The following is a 21,234-nucleotide window of genomic DNA, read 5'->3' on the forward strand; positions in this document are numbered from 1 at the left end:
CACTTCAGCAGTAGGCCTATTATACAACAGCTGCACCCACTTTACAAACCCTGGGCCAAAACCCATATGTTGCAACACTTTCCACAGATACCCCCACTCAACAGTATCGAATGCTTTCTGGGCATCTAGTGAAGCGATCACCCTCCGGCCAGGGTTCTCAGGCGGCAACTGTAGATTAAGATATAATCTCCTGATATTAGCAGCTGTCGACCTATTGGCCATGAACCCTGATTGGTCCATATGTATTAGGTTAGATATAACTCCAGTCAGCCCGTTTGACAACACCTTAGCCAGAAGCTTCACGTCCGCTGTTAATAACGAGATTGGTCTATATGAGTATGGAAGCCTCGGATTTTTATCCTCCTTAGGAATTACTACTATTATTGCTTCTCTCATAGATTCAGGCAATACACCTTCCCCCTCCGCCACCTCAAAGACTTTCAATAGTTTTGGGTAATAGGATTTCTTCTAACTGTTTATAAATTGCAACTGGTCGCCCGTCTGCTCCCGGTGCCTTGTCATTGCTCATGCCATGCAGAGCGCCCTCCAGTTCATCAATAGTAATAGGTGACTCCAGTTTATCTCTATCTGCCACAGACAACACCGGAAGCTCACCTCGCTCAAGAATTGAGTCCACCTCTTCCACCCTCACCTCTCCGCTAGAAGAATATAGCGTGCGATAGAAATCTTTAAAGACCCCAAGGATCTCCTCAACCTCAGTGACCTGTGTCCCCTCCACCGTGTCCATACCATGCACAAATGAACTACTCCTTAGAGCTGCAGCTATGACCGATAATAGATGACCAACTTTTTCTCCCTCCTCATAAAAATGCAATTTTTGGAATGCCTGCTTCCTTACCGCCTTCTCCAAAAGCATCTTATTAACCTGTTCATGCGCCTGCCTAAGATTTTGCTTCGCATCCGTAGTATTACTCCGAATTGCTTCCAGCTCTGCCTTATCTAAGGCCTCCAGGCTATCTTTCTCATCCTGCCTCGTCTGTGTTTTACGTTTACAGATATCCCTGAACAGGAGCCCCCTGAGGTATGCCTTCATCGCATCCCATACCACCATGGGACCAGTGCTGCCCTCGTTGTGGATAAAGAATTCCCCGAGATCCCGTTCTATATTCCCCATATTAATATGACGGATCCATGCTGGATGAAGCTTCCACTCTCCCCTCCTTCCCCCTGTCAGGATCCCCCGTCGTATGGACACTAGAATCGGGCTATGATCTGAAATCACTCTTGTCAGATATTGCACGTCGCCTATCGTTGCATCCATCAGATCACTAGCTAGAGCCATGTCAATGCGGGACAGAGTGTTATGTGAAGCCGAATAACATGAGAAGCAGGATACCCTCCCATTCCTCACTCGCCAGGCATCCACCATTCCAAGTTCCCCAATAAGAGTGCCAAACGAAGTCATACAACTATCCTGGATACCTGGAGGTCTACTACTCCTATCCCAGTACAGATCTATCACATTATTGAAGTCCCCCACCAGTAAAAAAAGGGATTACTCCCCCCTTCTCAGAGAACTCCCTTATCTCTCTTAGTTTGGTGCACATATATGGAGGTGGTATATATATTGTAGCTATACACATGAGTCTGCCAAATATTTAACACTTGACGGCCACACACTGTCCCTCTTTATCCACATACACTTCTATCTCTTCATATTGCACAGAGTTATGGATCAGCAGTGATACACCCCTTGCATAGTTGGAAAAGGTGGAATGATAGGCCTTCTGCACCCATCTCCTATTTAAAACATGTGTTGTCTCCTTTGTTAGATGCGTTTCTAGTAGACATATTACTGACGGGTTCTGGTCTTGAACATATTTAATTATTGCCGCTCTCCTAGACCTATCTGATAACCCTCTAATATTCCAACTCAACACCTTAATTCTATCCCCCATTATCCCACCCAGTAAAACCATCAAACCTTGTAGTATCTCCCCATGCTGCCTCTACCCTACCCCTTTCCCCCCTATCCCCCGCTCTTCTCCCCTCCTGCTCCCCACCACTTCCTGTTTTTGAGTACTCCCGTGAAGCATCGGGTTTTCCAAACCTGGTCCATAATCCCTACTAAATTCCCCCCCACCTCCCTCGCTCCCTCTTAGACACATTTTGAAACTCGTCCCTTTTCCAACAATTCTCCACTCCCACCCTTTCTATGTATAATCACATTCCACTCAACCAATATAACAGTAAAATAGCGAACAGTAATTAAACTGGAATCTCAAATTGTAAACACCACCACCGCGCCTAATTAGGCAGTCCCCATATCCTGCGAAGCTCACATCAAACCCTTCGCATTCCCCCTGCATACTACCTCAATCCCAAAGGGAAGGAGGAAAAAAGAAAAAAAACAAAACAAGAAGGGTCCCCTGTAAGCTCCTAAGGATGTCGTAGAGCCTCAGCCGACCTTCTCCAACACACTGCAGATTCAGTCAGCTCATTCCTTCAAACGGATCCGCTTTTCGTTTGCGTCCAACGACTGCATGGCTTCCTCCGGAGTTGTAAAAAAGTGCACCCGCTCCAACGCCGTCACTCTTAGCTTTGCTGGGAACATCATTGAGTATTCCACCCCAATCTCTCGCAGGCGCCTCTTTACTCCAGTAAAAGTCATACGTAGCTTTTGGACAGAAATGGAGTAGTCCAGGTATATGGAAATTTTCTGGCCGTCAATCATAAGATCCTCCATGTCTCTTGCCTTTCGCAGTATAGTGTCCCTGTCCCTGTAGTTGAGGAGCTTGGCTAGCATAGTGCGATTTCCCTTGCCTGCTGGTTGTGGCTGCATTGGGACTCTGTGTGCACGTTCCACGGCATAGAGCTTGGATAAGACATTAGTCCCAATTTTTTCCCTAAGCCAGTCTTCTACATATTCAGTGGTGTTTCTTCCTTCCGCTTTCTCAGGGATGCCGATAATCCTGATGTTATTCCTTCTAGAGCGATTCTCTAAATCATCGTTTTTTGCCATGATTTCAGCTATCTGCTGTGCAAATGCTTTTTCAGACTTTTGTAGTTTTGTAATGTGATCCTCTGTTATCCCCACTCTCTCCTCCACAGCTCCTGTTCTTAGGTCTGCTTTTTTGAGGTCTTTCTTAATGCCAGCAACCTCTGCCTGTAATCCCTTAATTTGCTTTGTCAGGGTAGTCAGAGCTTCTTTACAAAAAGACACCACTGCAAAAACGTCCTTTAAATTTGGGTTTTCTGTAGGCTCCTCTGCACTATGTGCTTTCTCCATCTCTCCTGTATTATCTTGCTGCTCTTCACCATCCCCCATCTCATCAGAGCTGGCATTGTCTTCCCCCTCCTCTCCTTTCTCACCTCTGTTATCTATATGCTGAAGTGATTTCTCTGGAGTCCAGGCAAACTTCTCCAGCCTTGCTACGACCTGCATTCTTTGTTGACAGGCTGCATTAGCTTTCTCAGCGTCCTCCCTTATCATGGCACCATCTTGAGAGCTGGGGACTTTCCCGCCTCCATTATCTTTTTGCCTGCGACGGACCATGGCACCGCTCTGCATCCACCAGACTCACCCCAGATAAGTCCTCACCACCTTATCTTCCTGACAGCCGGCTGAGGCAGTGATAACAGCGGTGTTCAGGTATTTATCATGGGTGTTTGTAGGAGAGCTCCACAGACACGTCTCCTCACATTGCCGTCCAGGCCACGCCCCCTGATGAGTGATTTGTACAGAGGGAGAATGATGTTTTCATCTCGTTCCCCCAGACCTTTTCTAATGCATCCCATCGCCCTATTTGCTTTGGTGGCAGCTGCCTGACACTGGGCACTCCAATTTAGCTTCTTATTGACTAAGATACCTAAGTCTTTTTCCATGTCTGATTTCCCCAGCAGTTTTCCATTTAGTAAGTAATCGTAGCATCTGTTTCTCCTTCCCATGTGCATAACCTTACACTTATCTGTGTTAAACCTCATTTGCCTTTTTTTGCCCAATTCTCCAATTTACTCAAATCCATCTGTAGTTGCAAACTGTCCTCCTTTGTGTTAACTATTTTACATAGTTTTGTATTATCTGCTAATACTGATATTTTACTCGGTAAACCATCCACCAGATCATTAATAAATATATTAAATAGTAGAGGTCCCAGTACAGACCCCTGTGGTACCCCACTAGTAACCCTGGCCCAATCTGAGTATGCGCCATTAATAACCACTCTTTGTTTTCTATCACTAAGCCAGCTACCTACTCATCTACACACATATTCCCCGAGCCCAAGCTTTCTCATTTTACTTATCAATCTTTTATGTGGGACAGTGTCAAATGCTTCACCGAAGTCGAGATAAATGACATCCAATGATTCTCCTCGGTCCATGTGAGAGCTTACATCCTCATAGAAGCTGATCAGGTCAGTCTGACAGGAGCGATAAAAAACTTATGCAAAGGATGCGGTGTTTTCGCCGCATCCTATGCATAGGTTGCACAGCCGGATTGAGCCACACCGCTCAAACCGGATGTGTGAAAGCAGCCTTAGGCAGGTCATACTTAATGGAGCGTTTACATGATCACTCTGCATTTCCCGTGGCATATGCTTTTCCTGTGTGAACACAGTTGAGAAAAAAGTATTTAAAACATTTGCTTTTCCCACATCACTCTCTATGATTTTACCCTCATTGTTCTTTAAAGGGCCGACACCATCAATTTTTATCTTTTTTCTGTTTATATAATTAAAGAATAGTTTGGGATTTGTTTTGCTTTCCTTAGCAATGAGTCTCTCAGTTTCTACTTTTGCTAAATGTATTTGTTTTTTACATATTTTATTTTTTTCGCTATATCTTTTTAATGCTTCTTCGCTGCAGACTCCCAGAATTATGAAGGTCTTCATTGGCAAACTTCAGATGGGCCGGCTGCACATGGGCCTTCATACGGGTCAGCTGCACATGGGCCTTCTTGAGCAGTGGGACTTTGCCGACACTGAAGGATTTTAAGCCATTATGGCGTAATGTGTTACCAATGGTTTTCTTGGTGACAGTGGTTCCAGCTGCCTTAAGATCATTAACAAGTTCCCCCATGTAGTTTTAGGCTGATCTCTCACCTTCCTCATGATCCTGGATACCCTATGAGGTGAGATTTTGCATGGAGCACCAGATCAATGTCAATTGACATTCATTTTGTATTTCTTCCATTTTTTTTACTATTGCACCCAGTTGTCTCCTTCTCACCCAGCGTCTTACTTATGGTTTTGTAGCCCATTCCAGCCTTGTGCAGGTCTATGATCTTGTCCATGACATTCTTAGAAAGCTCTTTGGTCTTCCATGTTGTAAAGGTTAGGGTACCGTCACACTTTAGCGACGCTCCAGCGATCCCACCAGCGATCTGACCTGGTGAGGATCGCTGGTGCGTCGCTACATGGCCACTAATGAGCTGTCAATCAGGCAGATCTCGCCAGTGACCAGCCACCAGCAACGCGTGGAAGCGATGCTGCGCTTGGTAACTAAGGTAAATATCGGGTAACCAAGCGCTTGGTTACCCGATATTTACCTTCTTTACCAGCACACACCGCTTAGTGCTGGCTCTCTGCACTCCTAGCCAGAGTAAACATCGGGTTAGTAAGCAAACCGCTTTCCTTATTCACCCGATGTGTACTCCGGCTACGTGTGCAGGGAGCCGGCGGTGGCAGCTTGAGAGCGGCGGACGCTAGTAATCAAGGTAAATATTGGGTAACCAAGCAAAGCACTTCACTTGGTTACCCGATATTTACCTTGGTTACAGCTTACCGCAGGCTGCCAGACGCTGGCTCCTGCTCCCTGCACATTCAGATCGTTGCTCTCTCGCTGTCAAACTTGCCGATGTGTGCTTCACAGCAGGAGAGAAACGTCCAAAAAATGAACCAGAGCAGTGTGTAACGAGCAGCGATTTCACAGCAGGGCCAGGTCACTGCTCAGTGTCACACACAGCGAGATCGCTAATGAGGTCACTGGTGCGTCATAAAAACCGTGACTCAGCAGCGATCTTGCTAGTGATCTCGCTATGTGAGAAGTACCCCTTAGTCTGACTGATTAATTGAGTTTGTGGACAGGAGTCTTTTATACGGGGGACAATGTAAGACAGCGTCTATAATGCAGGTAACAAGTTGATTAGGAGCTTCTTAGTGTCTGTAGGAGCCAGAAATGTTAATGGTTGGTAGGGGATCAAATACTTAGGGTATATGTGCACGCTGCGTTCTGTCAAGTGCAGAAAAAAATGCACCCTCTGGCAGACTGGATAACTATAAACACTGCGTTTGACAAAAAAATGCATCCAAAACGCATGTATTTTGGATACATTTTGGATGCATTTTTGACAGTGCGTTCCCACTCAACTCTGCTACATCCCCATAGAGCATGACTGGCTGCGCGATCAGAATGAACTCGGATGAACTTCACCCGACTTCATTGTCATTGTGCAGCTCTGTCTGTGTGCCGCGGCCTGATTTGAGGTCACCAGTTAAGGACTCACTGGTGACCGTAATCCCCTGAGTGACTAAAGTGAGCAGTGGGATTAGCGGTGCCGTCACTCAGGTTACCCGGGCCAGCCGGAGTCCTCCACCCAAGACCGCAAATCACCTGAGTGAGGGCGCCGCTGATCGCGAGGCTCACTTCAGTCACTCGGGCGACTTGCTGTCACAGTTGGAGGACTCCAGCTGTGCCCGCACGCAGGTAACCTAAGTGACGTCATCGCTGATAGCGCGATTCACTTCAGTTGCTCCATGGAGCTGACAGAGAGCGGTCGTGGTCTGTGGCCGCTCGCTGTCAGCTTCCGATGTACCAGAGCTGAAAGCGTCGTAGTACCTCGTGTGGATTACGTCAGATCTGGATGGGTGTTTGGTGGGTAATTTGGTTAAAGAGGGTGTTTTTTTTTTTTTTTGTTTTGTTTTTTTTCCTGTTATTCCAAATAAAGGAATTTTCGGTGTTTGTTTATTTTCTTTAACGTACAGATTAATCATTGGGGGTGTCTCATAGACACCTGCCATGATTAACCTAGGACTTATTGGCATCTCTGGGCTTCCATTAACTACTTATTACCCCATTTGCCACCGCACCAGGGCAATTTGGGATGAGCCGGGTAGAGTCCTGGGTCTGTCGCATCTAATGGATGCGGCAATTTCTGGCTACTACTGGCTGATATTTTTATGCTGGGGGGCTCCCCATAACGTGGAGCTCCCCATCCTGAGAATACCAGCCTTCAGCTGTGTGGTTTTATCTTGGCTGGTATCAAAAATGGGGGCACCGCACGCCTTTTTTGTTTTAATTATTTATTTATTTTACTGCACTACCTAGACCCGCCCACCGGCGGCTGTGATTGGTTGCAGTGAGACAGCTGTCACTCAGTGTGGGGGCTCGTCTGAATGCAACCAATCATAGGCGCCGGTGGGCGGGGGAAGCAGTGATGAATATGAGATGGAATAATGAGCGGCCGGCATTTTCAAAAGCAGGAGAAAACTTCAAAGCAGTGTGACAGCTGTGCAGCGCCGCGCTGGTAATTGGTGAGTATGAGAGGGGGAGAGGGAGGGACCGACAGAGACCGAAAGACCTGCATTCTGTTTGTCAAAAAAGCATGCAGAACGCAGCAAAAATGCAGTGCAAGCGCAGTTTGGTTGTGTTTTGACACACCTCATTGATTTCAATGGGTGGAAAATGCAACCAAAACGCACAAAAGAAGTGACATGCTGCTTTTTTTAATGCATCGATTTTGTAAAATATTTGGCATCCAAAACGCTGCCTTAAAAAGCAACGTGCGCATGGGATTTGTTGACTTCTCATAGACTTTGCTGGGGAAGTACAACGCATGCATGTTTGACAATGACACGCTGCAGTTTTAAATGCAGCCAAAATGCAGGAAAAAATGCAACGTGCGCACACAGCCTTATTTCTCTCTGCAAAATGCAAATAATTTTATATAATTTATACAATGGGATTTTCTGGATTTTATTTTGGATATTCTGTCTCTCAATGGTAAAATTAACCTATCCTTAAAATTATAGACTGTTCATGTCTTTGTCAGAGGGCAAACTTACAAAATCAGCAAGGGATCAAATACTTATTTCTCCCACTGTATTTCCCTTTATTTCCCTTTATAGTTGTTTTTTGTATTTTTTTTCCTTTTAGTTTTATTTCCTTATCATCTCATCTTCTATATAATAAAGGCTCAATTTTCTGTTGTTTTCTTTTCATTTTTTTCCTGATTGACCCAAAAAAGATGATTAAGGACAAAGATAACATTATGGAGAAGATATTACACCTGAGTCTGGATATAATCTTCCATCTTACTGGAGAGGTGAGAGGTTCTGATGTCATCACATTACATCATTATCTATGGGAATAACAGAGGATATGACCGGGGAGGTGAGAGGTTCTGATATCACATTACATCATTATCTATGGGGATAACAGAGGATATGACCGAGGAGGTGAGAGGCTCTGATGTCACCACATTACATCATTATCTATGGGAATAACAGAGGATATGACCGGGGAGGTGAGAGGCTCTGATATCATCACATTACATCATTATCTATGGGAATAACAGAGGATATGACCGGGGAGGTGAGAGGCTCTGATGTCATCACATTACATCATTATCTATGGGGATAACAGAGGATATGACCGAGGAGGTGAGAGGCTCTGATATCATCACATTACATCATTATCTATGGGGATAACAGAGGATATGACCGAGGAGGTGAGAGGCTCTGATATCATCACATTACATCATTATGGGAATAACAGAGGATATGACCGGGGAAGTGAGAGGCTCTGATGTCACCACATTACATCATTATCTATGGGAATAACAGAGGATATGACCGGGGAGGTGAGAGGCTCTGATATCATCACATTACATCATTATCTATGGGGATAACAGAGGATATGACCGAGGAGGTGAGAGGTTCTGATGTCATCACATTACATCATTATCTATGGGAATAACAGAGGATATGACCGGGGAGGTGAGAGGTTCTGATGTCATCACATTACATCATTATCTATGGGAGTAACAGAGGATATGACCGGGGAGGTGAGAGGCTCTGATGTCATCACATTACATCATTATCTATGGGGATAACAGAGGATATGACCGGGGAGGTGAGAGGTTCTGATGTCATCACATTACATCATTATCTATGGGAATAACAGAGGATATGACCGGGGAGGTGAGAGGTTCTCATGTCATCACATTACATCATTATCTATGGGAGTAACAGAGGATATGACCGGAGAGGTGAGAGGATCTGATGTCATCACATTACATCATTATCTATGGGAATAACAGAGGATATGACCGGGGAGGTGAGAGGTTCTGATGTCATCACATTACATCATTATCTATGGGAGTAACAGAGGATATGACCGGAGAGGTGAGAGGCTGTGATGTCATCACATTACATCATTATCTATGGGAATAACAGAGGATATGACCGGGGAGGTGAGAGGCTCTGATGTCATCACATTACATCATTATCTATGGGGATAACAGAGGATATGACCGGGGAGGTGAGAGGTTCTGATGTCATCACATTACATCATTATCTATGGGGATAACAGAGGATATGACCGGGGAGGTGAGAGGCTCTGATGTCATCACATTACATCATTATCTATGGGAATAACAGAGGATATGACCAGGGAGGTGAGAGGTTCTGATATCATCACATTACATCATTATCTATGGGGATAACAGAGGATATGACCGGGGAGGTGAGAGGCTCTGATGTCATCACATTACATCATTATCTATGGGAATAACAGAGGATATGACCGGGGAGGTGATAGACTCTGGAAATGTCTGTAGTGATATATTATTTTTTTTTTTTTAAAATCAGATTTTTTTTATTAATTAAGAATCAGTACAGAGAGAATATATCACTTCTCATATGGCTAATAACGGGATACATCAAATAAGTATATGTTGTATATAAATCAGGTTCTTCCTCTGTATATACATAGAAACAGTAATAAGGTTTTCAAATCACAGTTATATTGTAGAAAATGAGCCTACAAACAGTGTGGCTTCACAAGTAAACAAAAATTAAATTATGCAATAATGCCTGTCTGACGGAAAAGCTTCCTCCATCAGCCATGTCGCTCCGCATCCTATTTCCATACCCACTTGCCTCTCTCTCTCCATACAGTCATCAATCAAACTCTTCCGGCCCCCTCCCACAACGTTACTTAGAGTCCACTTTGCCACAGAAACACTAGTTTTAGGGTTACTCTCCACCCATTCCATCACTGCAAGCAGAACAGTAACCGGTCCAGCATTGCATCCTGAACCAGTGCACTGGAGGGGAGACCCGGCGACTCCATCCATGGCTGCCAAATTTTGTAAAACTTTCTCAATGTGTTTCTTTTTAAATAAACTCCCCTTTCCAATCTTATGACGTTATTTAATTTGTTTTTAAGCTCCAGTAATGTTGGTGGTAGAGGATCTAACCAGTGATATGCCAGTAGCTTTCTTGCTTGGTACAGGATACGTGCTATTCCCAGGGCTGTTGGAGAGGCCGGGTCTAGTCCTCCCTCCCATAGACTCAACAAACCTAGGCGAGGCGACGGTTGTATTGTGATATGATATATTTGGTCTATGAGTCCCAGGGTTTGTTTCCAGAAATCACTAATATGTCCACATTCCCACATAACATGTATCAAATGGGCATCATCCTGTCCACACCTAACACATTGTGCATTTGGTCTAAGTCCCATCCTAAATAGTAGACTGGGAGTTTTATACACCCTATGGATTAGATATATTTGAGACAGCCTTTGGCACTCAGAGACCGCCAGCTTAGGGACCTGTTCTAGAATGTCGGACCACTGGTCTTCCATCAAGGGGCCAACGTCCAGTTCCCATTTGCTTTTAACAATCAATGGGTGCGCTTCCAGATGGGCAGGTAATAATCTTTTGTATAATTCCGAAATAAGACCTTTAGAGGACTCAGATGTAAGTAGCATATGTAATGTTTGAACCCCACTAATTTTTTAATTTCTGGCAAGTCTGGATTCTGCCACAGTGGCCAGAACTCTGTAGGCCCATTTATCTGAAAAAGAGACTTATCCCTGTCCCATACCCTAAAAATCATAGCCAACGTGGGATATCGTGCCCCATTTATCTGTCTTTGTCCCATATCCAACCGGCAGCCTGGATATATCCATACCGATCCCTCTTTTACTATATCACCACTGGTATCATACGCTCCTTCTTTGCCCCAACCCCTAAGATGTTGCATCTGGGAAGCTATATAATATATATATGGGTTTGGTACCGCCAATCCTCCCTCCTCCTTTCCCCGCTGTAGCACTTACAATCGAATCCTAGCCTGTTTTTTTTTCTTCCAGATAAGTTCCCGGAATAGTGTATTAATTTTTGCAAAACTCTCCCTACAAATCCACACTGGAGAGTTATGTATGAGAGATAATAGCTGTGGCATCATTACCATTTTAATTAAGTTAGATCTACCAATATTTGATAGTGGCAAGCGGCTCCAGGTGTGTACCTTTTGCTCTGAACCGCTGCAACAGGGGTTCCAGATTTAGAGCCCGGAAGTCCTTCGGAATTGGGCACGGTTACTCCCAGATATTTGAATTCTCGGACCACAGGAACTGGGATCTGCAAGTCCGAGAAATCTATCGGGAGGGGGTCTAACGGCATTAAAGTCGACTTGGACCAGTTAATTCGAAGGCCAGACCTCCGCCAAAATTCTTGAATGATATCCATTGTCGGCAAAATCGAGGAATGTACCCTGTCTAGGTATAATAGTAGGTCATCTGCATATAATGATATCTTCTGCTCCACGGCTCCACACCTAAATCCGGTAATCTCCCTGGACTTCCGTATTGCCACTGCCAACGGCTCCACTGCAGTAGCAAATAGCAAGGGCGTGAGCGGGCACCCCTGTCTAGTACCTCTTCCAAGAGGAAAAGACTCGGAGACCCTGCCATTAACCCTAACCTTCGCCACCGTGAGTCATATAGCAGCTTCACCCAAGTTATAAATCTATGTCCAAAACCCATTTTCCGAAGTACAGCCCACAAATTCCCCCATTCTAGGCTATAGAATATCTTAGCGGCGTCTAAGGACAAAATTGCCCTCTCCCCTGGCTTCTCAGAACTATGTTGAATTCCCAAATATAATTTTCTGAGGTTCATAGATGTGGCGCTACATGGAATAACTCCTGTTTGATCATTTTGTACAATAGATGAGATAACTCGGGACATCCTATTGGCGAGCACCTTGGCCAGTAATTTAACATCTGTTTGTAGGAGAGAGATTGAGCGATACAAATCCGGTATTTCTGGATCTTTTCCGGGTTTTAATATTAAGACTATTAAAGCTTCCCTCATAGAGGGCGGGAGGACCCCCTGCCTTTCAGATTCTTCAGATACCTTAAGTAGTTTAGGTAGCAGCAAGGGTGCATACGTTTTATAAAACTCACCAGGCAGGCCATACGTTCCCGGAGCTTTTTCATTTTGTGCCTGGCCAAGTGCTTCCTCTAATTCTTCCAATAGGATGTCCCGATCCAACAAATCTCTATCCTCGTCAGTCAGTGTGGGGAGAGAGATCATCCAAGTACTGTTCCACCGCATTCTCTGTAAGGTCACAGTCTGATGTGTATAGTCGCATATAATACGTCTTTATCTCCCTCACTTTCCGTTACCAGGTCACCCGACTCCGTCTTCAGCCTATTTATATATGAAGATCCTTCCTGCGCCCTAATGACTGTGGCTAGTAGGTGCCCTACTCCTTCCCCCTCTATGAAGTATTTGTTTGAGGAAGTATTGTTTATTTGCTGCCGCCGACATGAGATTTTCTTTGAGTGACATTTGTGCCTTCTCTAGAGTGTTTTTAGTTTCTTCTGTCGTGTTGAGCACCACCGCAGCCTCCGCAACAGATACTCCCTGAATCAGACTTTGGGTGTAGCGTCTGTTTTGGTTTTTACGTATGCATATTTCTCTAATATAGATGCCCCTCCCTACGGCTTTCATAGAGTCCCAGACTATGTGTGATGGTGTGGAGCACTCATTAAGTTGAAAGTATTCTAAAATATTATCATGTAAAGATCCCCCTATGAGCTTGATCCAGAAGGGGTTAAGTTTCCAGATAGGTCTGGACAGGGCGAGGGGGTTTCCCCATGAAAGCGTAACGTGTAGTGGTGAGTGATCAGATACGCTTCTAGGTAGATAGGCCACCTTTTGTATATATGAGGTCATAAGTGTGTTCCCAATAGCCAAGTCTATCCGTGACATAGTGTGGTGGGAGCTAGAGTAGCAAGAGAATTGTTTGGTTGTGGGGTGTTGGGCACGCCAAAGGTCTACCAAACCCAGCTCTGTCAGCATTCTAGCAAATGAAGTTGGGGCAGCGTCCTCTGATATGTTCCCCGAATGTAGCTTATCTAGATAGGGGATTTTAACAAATATTTACATCTTTATCAGAAGAGTCGGCACAGGGGGAAGGAGTCTAAGGCTGGGTTCACACATAGCGACAGCGACAACGACGTCGCTGTTACGTCACCATTTTCTGTGACGTAACAGCGACCTTGTAAGTCGCTGTTATGATCGCTGCTTAGCTGTCAAACACAACGACGCAGCAGCGATCATAACGTCGCTACATGTGCAGAGAGCAGGGAGCCGCGCACACTGCTTAGCACTGGCTCCTTGCTCTCCTAGCTACAGTACACATCGGGTTAATTAACCTGATGTGTACTGCAGCTACATGTGCAGAGAGCAGGGAGCCGCGCACACTGCTTAGCGCTGGCTCCTTGCTCTCCTAGCTACAGTACACATCGGGTTAATTAACCCGATGTGTACTGCAGCTCCATGTGCAGAGAGCAGGGAGCCGCGCACACTGCTTAGCGCTGTCTCCCTGCTCTCCTAGCTACAGTACACATCGGGTTAATTAACCCGATGTGTACTGCAGCTACATGTGCAGAGAGCAGGGAGCCGTGCACACTGCTTAGCGCTGGCTCCTTGCTCTCCCAGCTACAGTACACATCGGGTTAATTAACCCGATGTGTACTGCAGCTACATGTGCAGAGAGCAGGAGCCGGCACTGGCAGAGAGAGCGGCGGAGGCTGGTAACGAAGGTAAATATCGGGTAACCAGGGAAAGGGCTTCCCTTGGTTACCCGATGTTTATCTTGGTTACAGCTTACCGCAGCTGCCAGATGCCGGCTCCTGCTCCCTGCTCGCTTCATTTCGTCGCTCTCTCGCTGTCACACACAGCAATGTGTGTGTCACAGCGGGAGAGCGCCTTTGAAGAAAACGAACCAGGGCTGTGTGTAACGAGCAGCGATCTCACAGCAGGGGCCAGATCGCTGCTCAGTGTCACACACAGCGAGATCGCTAATGAGGTCACTGTTGCGTCACCAAAACCGTGACATAGCAGCGATTTCGGTAGCGATCTCGCTATGTGTGAAGCACCTCTAAAACAGACAAGATTCTTTTTACTGGTTCGACTGAGTACGGTGGAGGGATGTATACCGCAACCAGAATAAATTGTATACCATACAGCGTGCAAAGTAAACAAATCTGCCCCCAGGTCAACCTCTGATTTTGTACATGAGAACGGCATGGATTTGTGCACCAACACAAAGACACCCCGTGCATGGGTCGAGTATGTGGAATGATATTCATGTGTGATCCATAACTTCCTCAGCCAATGAACATTATCTCTTACTATGTGGGTCTCAGATAAACATGGAATAGCCGGGAGAAACTTTTGCAAATGAGTAAATATAGCACACCTCTTATTCACATCCCCAAGCCCTCTAACATTCCACGCTACAATATTAAGTGATGTTGCCATAAGAGCAGGTTAAAAAATAATAAACCGGAGCATACTCCATTCCTGGGGGAGAAAGGCAATCTCCACCAATTCCTGTTAGCATTAGGTTGAGCGGCACGACTGAGGTACACCCCACCCCACATATTAGTTGCAAAATACAACAATAAACGAAAAAAACAAGGAGGGAAATGGAACCCTGCACACCAGTGTACAGCGCCCCCGCCCTCAAAAACAAGTGTAACTTGCACATTTCTCTCAGAGAGAATCAGGGCTAAAAAAACTCGCCCAGAGTCCATGCAGGGAGAAGGGTCCACAGTGTTCCCGTAACAAGTGTCCACAGTGAACCGGTCATCTCCTGCCCTGGATCCAAAATGAAATGATCAGTAGTAATTATACCAGCATAGCGTCTCAGACAAAAGGAAACAGCAGCACCTGGCGGTAGAAAGGGTGATCTTCAAGTATTCTTCCTCCTCATGTCCCTCTCATTAATATCCAGCCAAGACAGCGCCACTCCCGCCGTATCAAAAAAGTGAGTTTCTCCATTCACTGCAATTCTCAGTCTAGCAGGATACATCATGGAGTTTGGCACTTGTAATCCCCGCAGGCGTTGTTGAATCTCAATAAATTGCACCCTTTACGTTGTGCCGCCATGGAAAAATCAGGGAAAATAGAGATCTTCCTCCCATTAATAGCAAGTTCCTTAATATCTCTGGATCTGCGCTGAATGGCATCCCTGTCTTTAAAATGCAGAAGTTTGAGCAAGATAGGACGTGAGGGTGCTCCTGGCAGGGGGGCACTTGTAGGGACCCTGTGCGCTCTCTCAATAGTAAAGAATGGGGATAAAACATCTTTGCCAAAGGTGTCCAGTAGCCATTTTTCAAAAAAGCCCAGGGAGTCATTCCCTTCTGCCCTCTCCGGGACCCCCACCAGGCGCAGATTACTTCTACGGGAGCGGTTCTCCAAATCGTCCACCTTGTTCAGCAGTGTTGTGATATTTTGCGTGGCTTTTCCCAGCTCCCGTGTCATTGGTGGCAATTTATCCTCTGCTGCACTCACACGTTCCTCCAGCTCTCCCACTCTGGCAGTCACCCCCTGCAGCTCATGTTTGATACACGCTATATCCCGAGTGACAGTTCCCATTGCATTACTTAGAGTGGCCAGTGTGGTATTGCAAGTGTTAACTACTGCCAGGATTTCTCTTAGTGTGGGTTCAGCAGGAACAGTCTCTGGTTGTTTCACATCTCCCCCTCCCCCACCCTCTATCACAGGCCCCAGCGTCTGCATTTGCTGGGCTGCTAAGCACACAGAGTTCAAGTTACTCACGGCCCCCCTCCCTGGGTGCACAATCATCCAGCTCCAAGGTGTGATCAGCGCTTCCCTCAGACTTTGCACCGGAGGACAGATCATTAGCAGGAAGCACCCTAGCATAACGTTACAGCCTGCTCGATGCTCCACTACAGGACAACGTTGTTTTGGCCGGCGCCATCCTGGCTGCTGCAGGGACATGCTCCAACGCTTCCTTATCTTTCTTGCCGACACGAATCGGCATGGTGCGAGGATCCTCCGCTTCCCAGATGCCCAGAGGGATATTGCAGGTGTCCAGGTCAGTTATGACCGTTAACAGGGCCGGTAATCAGCATTTTTGATCGGATCCAGGCAGGAGCTCTCCCGTGCTGCTTCCTCCCTACATGAGGTCCAGGCCAGGCCCCCCCCATAGTGATATTATTAATGTCTCCACACTCAGGATTACATAGTAGTGAAGACCTCTAGTGATCGCTGTCAGGCCCCTGTGTCTGAAGGACGGGGAGGATCCCTGAGCCCAATACTGGTGCCTCCACCTCACCCCCGGATACATGAGGACATCAATGACCAGAAGATCCTAGAACTCACCAACAAGATGCTTGAGCTGCTGACTGGAGAGGTGACACTGCCGGGAATGCTGGGACATTATACAGGACGGCACTGGAGGATTCTGGGTGATGACGGTATTATTGTGTTGTCAGGTTCCTATAAGGTGTCAGGATGTCACCGTCTATTTCTCCATGGAGGAGTGGGAGTATCTAGAAGGACACAAGGAGCGGTACAAGGAGGTGATGATGGAGGAGCCCCAGCCCCGCACATCACCAGGTAATAGACAGGACTGAATACACCCGGCCTATAATTATCTGTATGTAATAATGATGTCCGTCCTGTCTGTGTCTCCTGCAGGTCTCTCCAGTACGAGGACGACCCCAGAGAGATGTCCCGCTCCTCCTCCTCCTCCACAGGATCCTCAGGTAGATGGAGATCTCCCCTATGAGGTGTAGACGGCTGTGACCTCCTTGTGTTCAGTCTTGTTTTCTCCTCCAGTATTAGATGTTTTATACTTGTGTAATGAGAGCGGTGGAGACGGCAGGATCACAGCTGACCACAGACCTCACATGTCCGGATCTTATCTCCATTATTCCCGGGGACTTTTACAATATTTTGTTTTGCAGCTTTTGGATCCGGATAAAGATCTGAACAATATTAATTCTCCAGAGAGAAATGTGAGGGGCAGTCAGCGGAGTAAAGAGGAGATTCCTACAGATCACCGCCCCGGTGAGTACAGACCACCCAATAACGCAAACAAGTCACACATTCCTATATTTCTCTCTTTCTCAGCTCTTTGCTGTGTCAGTTTCTCCAGCGGTATATTAACCCTTCATGTACAATACACATGAAATGTGAATGAATCTGTGATCTCGGTGCAGGTGATAACACAGGATGTGCAGTTATGTTATAGAGGAGAAATACAGCTGGACATGAATTCTGCCGATGTGAGCGAGGACGAGCTCCAGCTCTTTCCTTTTATCCGCTGTCAGGGCTGATGAGGGGTTTCTCCAGTTTAGGGACTAAGAATCCATTATCTCCTATTACACTCATGTCAGTGTGTGACAGATACAGAACATGGAGACATAAACTCACTTGTTTATTTTCACCAGGTAAACCAATATAACTGCACAAAATTTTGAAATAAACTTTTCTGACATGCAAAAACAAAACCTCAAAAAATTAGTGACCAATATAGCCCCCTTTCTTTATGATGACACTCAGCAGCCGACCATCCATAGATTGTCAGTTGCTTGATCTGTTTACGATCAACATTGCGTGCAGCAGCCACAACAGCCTCCCAGACACCGTTCCAAGAGGTGTACTATTTTCCTCCCTGTCGATCTTAGGGGTACTTTGCACGCTGCGACATCGCTAGCCGATGCTAGGGATGCCGAGCGCGATAGTCTCCGCTCCCATCACACATGCGATATCTTGTGATAGCTGCCGTAGCGAACATTATCGCTACGGCAGCTTCACACGCACTTATCTGTCCTGCGACGTCGCTCTGGCCGGGGAACCACCTCCTTCCTAAGGGGGCGGGTCATGCGGCGTCACAGCGACATCACATGGCAGGCGACCAAAAGAAGCGGAGGGGCGGAGATGAGCGGGATGTGTGCTGCCGCAGGAATGAGGAACAACATCGTATCTCCTATTGGTGCGACATTATGAAAATGACCGACGCTACACAGATCACCGATTTACGACGCTTTTGATATCGTTTATCGGCGCATCTAGGCTTTACACGTTGCGACGTCGTTACCGGCACCGGATGTGCGTCACTTTTGATTTGACCCCGACGATATCGCAGTAGCGATGTCGCAGCGTACAAAGTACCCCTTACATTTTGAGGGACCACAGGTTTTCTATGGGGTTCAGATCAGGTGAATAAGGGGGTCATGTCATTATTTTTTCATCTTTTAGACCAGGGGTGGGGAACCTTCGACCTTTTCTGCGGCCCACAGGCAGATTCCAGAAACCCCAGTACTCTGGTTGCAGCTGCGTCTTGCTGCTGGCCCGTTAGATCCTGTGAGGCTTACGTCTTCACGCTAGCCAATGCTAGCACGATGACATACTTTCTGGGTGGAATAGGCGCTCGATTCGCTCTCGTTCCAGAAGAGGAGCTGTGTCTTGCTAAATTCTCCTAAAAAAAAAAAGGGGCTGAAAGCCCGTACTTACGAAGCGCTCACTAATATCCTAATCAGGCACGAATACTAAGATTCTTTATAGCAAGATATTATTTATTTTAATACCACATGAATAATCAATGGTACATAGGCATTTGAACGACTTTATAGTCATAGAATCTTATACAATAACAGAAATATGCATCAACATTACCGTATGTTGTAGCAATCCTTTCTCATCAGAAGGACTCTATTAGTGAGAAGGAAAACAACCCGGCCTTTGCATCACAGGAGAAGTGCGTCCACTTCAGCGTCCTTGAAACGTCCTTAATCTCACTAAGCGAGCCCTGTATTTTAGACAAAATTTGTACGTCGTGTGCAAATGCAGTATTGTAATTGTGACCAGCATGTGATTGCTGAGTCATGGTCATGTAACCTGACCACACGTGGCTATGGGCACCAGTAGCTTCCTGCACATTTTGTTAGTTGACCACTGGTCGACCACAGTTTCCTGGAGATATTGCAATGAGCCATGAATTTTACATGCCAGTTTCCTTGCACATGTTTTTAGCTAACCAAGAGTTTCTTGTAAGTTGAACTGGAAACGTTCCTTCCTCATAAGTGGTTTGTTCAAGATCTACTAACACGTATATTCTTCATCATGGTGAAATAGGTTCAACCAGAGGACACCTCTTTGATACTGAGTTTTGGATAGATTAAATAATGCCTGTGATCACTACCTTTTGATTAGGATTCCTATCTAATCACACTCATTCTTTCAGTCATATCACATTGGTATCAAAATTGGTCCTTGATCCCAGGGATTATTTTCCATCATCAGTATTTCACTAGAGGAAGATCACTCGGAATACACCATACCATGACAAAGAGGCATCATTTGCCACAAATTTTTATTTCCTGGTTTGTTTGGATAAATGTTGAATCACAAATATAATCACTTTCACTACTATGTATATTAAAACCAAAAGCAATATTATCTGAAAAGCTCCCTTGAATATCATGTATTTTGGCATTTGCTCGATATTCAGAGGAATCATTGCACAATAAATTTCCCGATAGGTTACTACAAGTTTCACTAGTCCCATTTATGAACATACTGGCATAAGGCCATAACATATCATGAATTTTCCTTTCCACTAAGCTGGGTTTAAAAGTATCTACAGTATTTATAGCTGTCCCAAAACTTATTTTTATATTCTCTATAGGGATGAATCCCAGGTTAGTCAGTCCAGTCTTATTTCTTGGTACCCAAATTCCTCCCTTAAAAGCCAGATATTGTAAATTGGTGATTGTTCCAATCAAATTGCCTTGCCATCATGGAAGATTGATCTATCCCACTACGGGAATGGGTACTGTAGTATTCCATAGACGAACATTTCGAGTGTCTTTGTCAGCAAGATGATCAGAACAACTTTTCCACTTTAAGATTTCCTCCATTGATACCGGGATAGCCAGATAAGGGATACTAGTGGCTGTAACGGGAGAATGTGTACAGATCCAACAATCTGTGTGTTTAATACTGTTCAGCGCACCAGTTACAGTGCTGTCCAAAAGTATTGGCACCCCTGAAATTCTCTCAGATAATACTCAGTTTCTTCTTGAAAATGATTGCAATCACAAATTCTTTGGTATTATTATGTTCATTTAATTTGTCTTCAATGAAAAAAAAAAACAACAATTGTCATAAAGCCAAATTGGATATAATTCCACACCAAACATAAAAAAGGGGGTGGACAAAAGCAGGGCTGTGGAGTCGGTATAAAATGCACCGACTCCGACTCCTAAAATATATAATAAATTGGGGACAGTAGTGCAATGAGGAATGCGCATTATTTTACTAAATAATAACATTTAGTATAATGCTTATATTTAAGTGAAAAATGTATTGTAGTACAATGTGAACATCAGACATTTAATAATTTTTATGATACAATAATCAAGATATTTAGATAGAACATAAAATATATTTATTGTAATACAACTTTAGAACACAAACTGTAATAAATTGTAAATATGTAATACACTATGTAATATACAGTAGATTACATATATATCTTGTGTGTGTATATATCTACTGTATATTACATAGTGTATTACATATTTACAATTTATTACAGTTTTTTGTGTTCTAAAGTTGTATTCCAATAAATATATTTTATGTTCTATCCAAATATCTTGATTATTGTATCATAAAAATTATTAAATGTCTGATGTTCACATACACATGTTCATGTACTACAATAAATTTTTCACCTAACTATAAGCAATATATGTAGGAGTCGAAGTCTGAGTCGGTGCAAGAGAAATTGAGGAGTCTGAGTCGAAGGTTTGGCTTACCGACTCCACAGTCCTGGACAAAAGTATTGGCACTGTTTGAAAAATCATGTGGTGCTTCTCTAATTTGTGTAATTAACAGCACCTGTAACTTACCTGTGGCACCTAACAGGTGTTG

The 21,234-nt window shown here is 45.0% G+C and overlaps 1 protein-coding gene across 1 annotated transcript in view; it reads left to right on the forward strand.

Annotated features, from left to right (window-relative positions):
- LOC142261093 (uncharacterized) overlaps window positions 1–21,234 on the forward strand; it is a 111,880-nt gene that overhangs the window by 75,035 nt on the left and 15,611 nt on the right. Inside the window, exons 6-10 of the mRNA XM_075332098.1 lie at window positions 8,207–8,284; window positions 16,529–16,705; window positions 16,788–16,911; window positions 16,993–17,060; window positions 17,262–17,364. Coding sequence (XP_075188213.1) covers window positions 8,207–8,284; window positions 16,529–16,705; window positions 16,788–16,911; window positions 16,993–17,060; window positions 17,262–17,364 — 550 coding nt within the window. The remainder of the gene's footprint in view (window positions 1–8,206; window positions 8,285–16,528; window positions 16,706–16,787; window positions 16,912–16,992; window positions 17,061–17,261; window positions 17,365–21,234) is intronic.

The sequence above is a fragment of the Anomaloglossus baeobatrachus genome, chromosome 1, assembly GCF_048569485.1.
Source record: "Anomaloglossus baeobatrachus isolate aAnoBae1 chromosome 1, aAnoBae1.hap1, whole genome shotgun sequence".
NCBI classification, from domain to species: Eukaryota; Metazoa; Chordata; class Amphibia; order Anura; family Aromobatidae; genus Anomaloglossus; species Anomaloglossus baeobatrachus.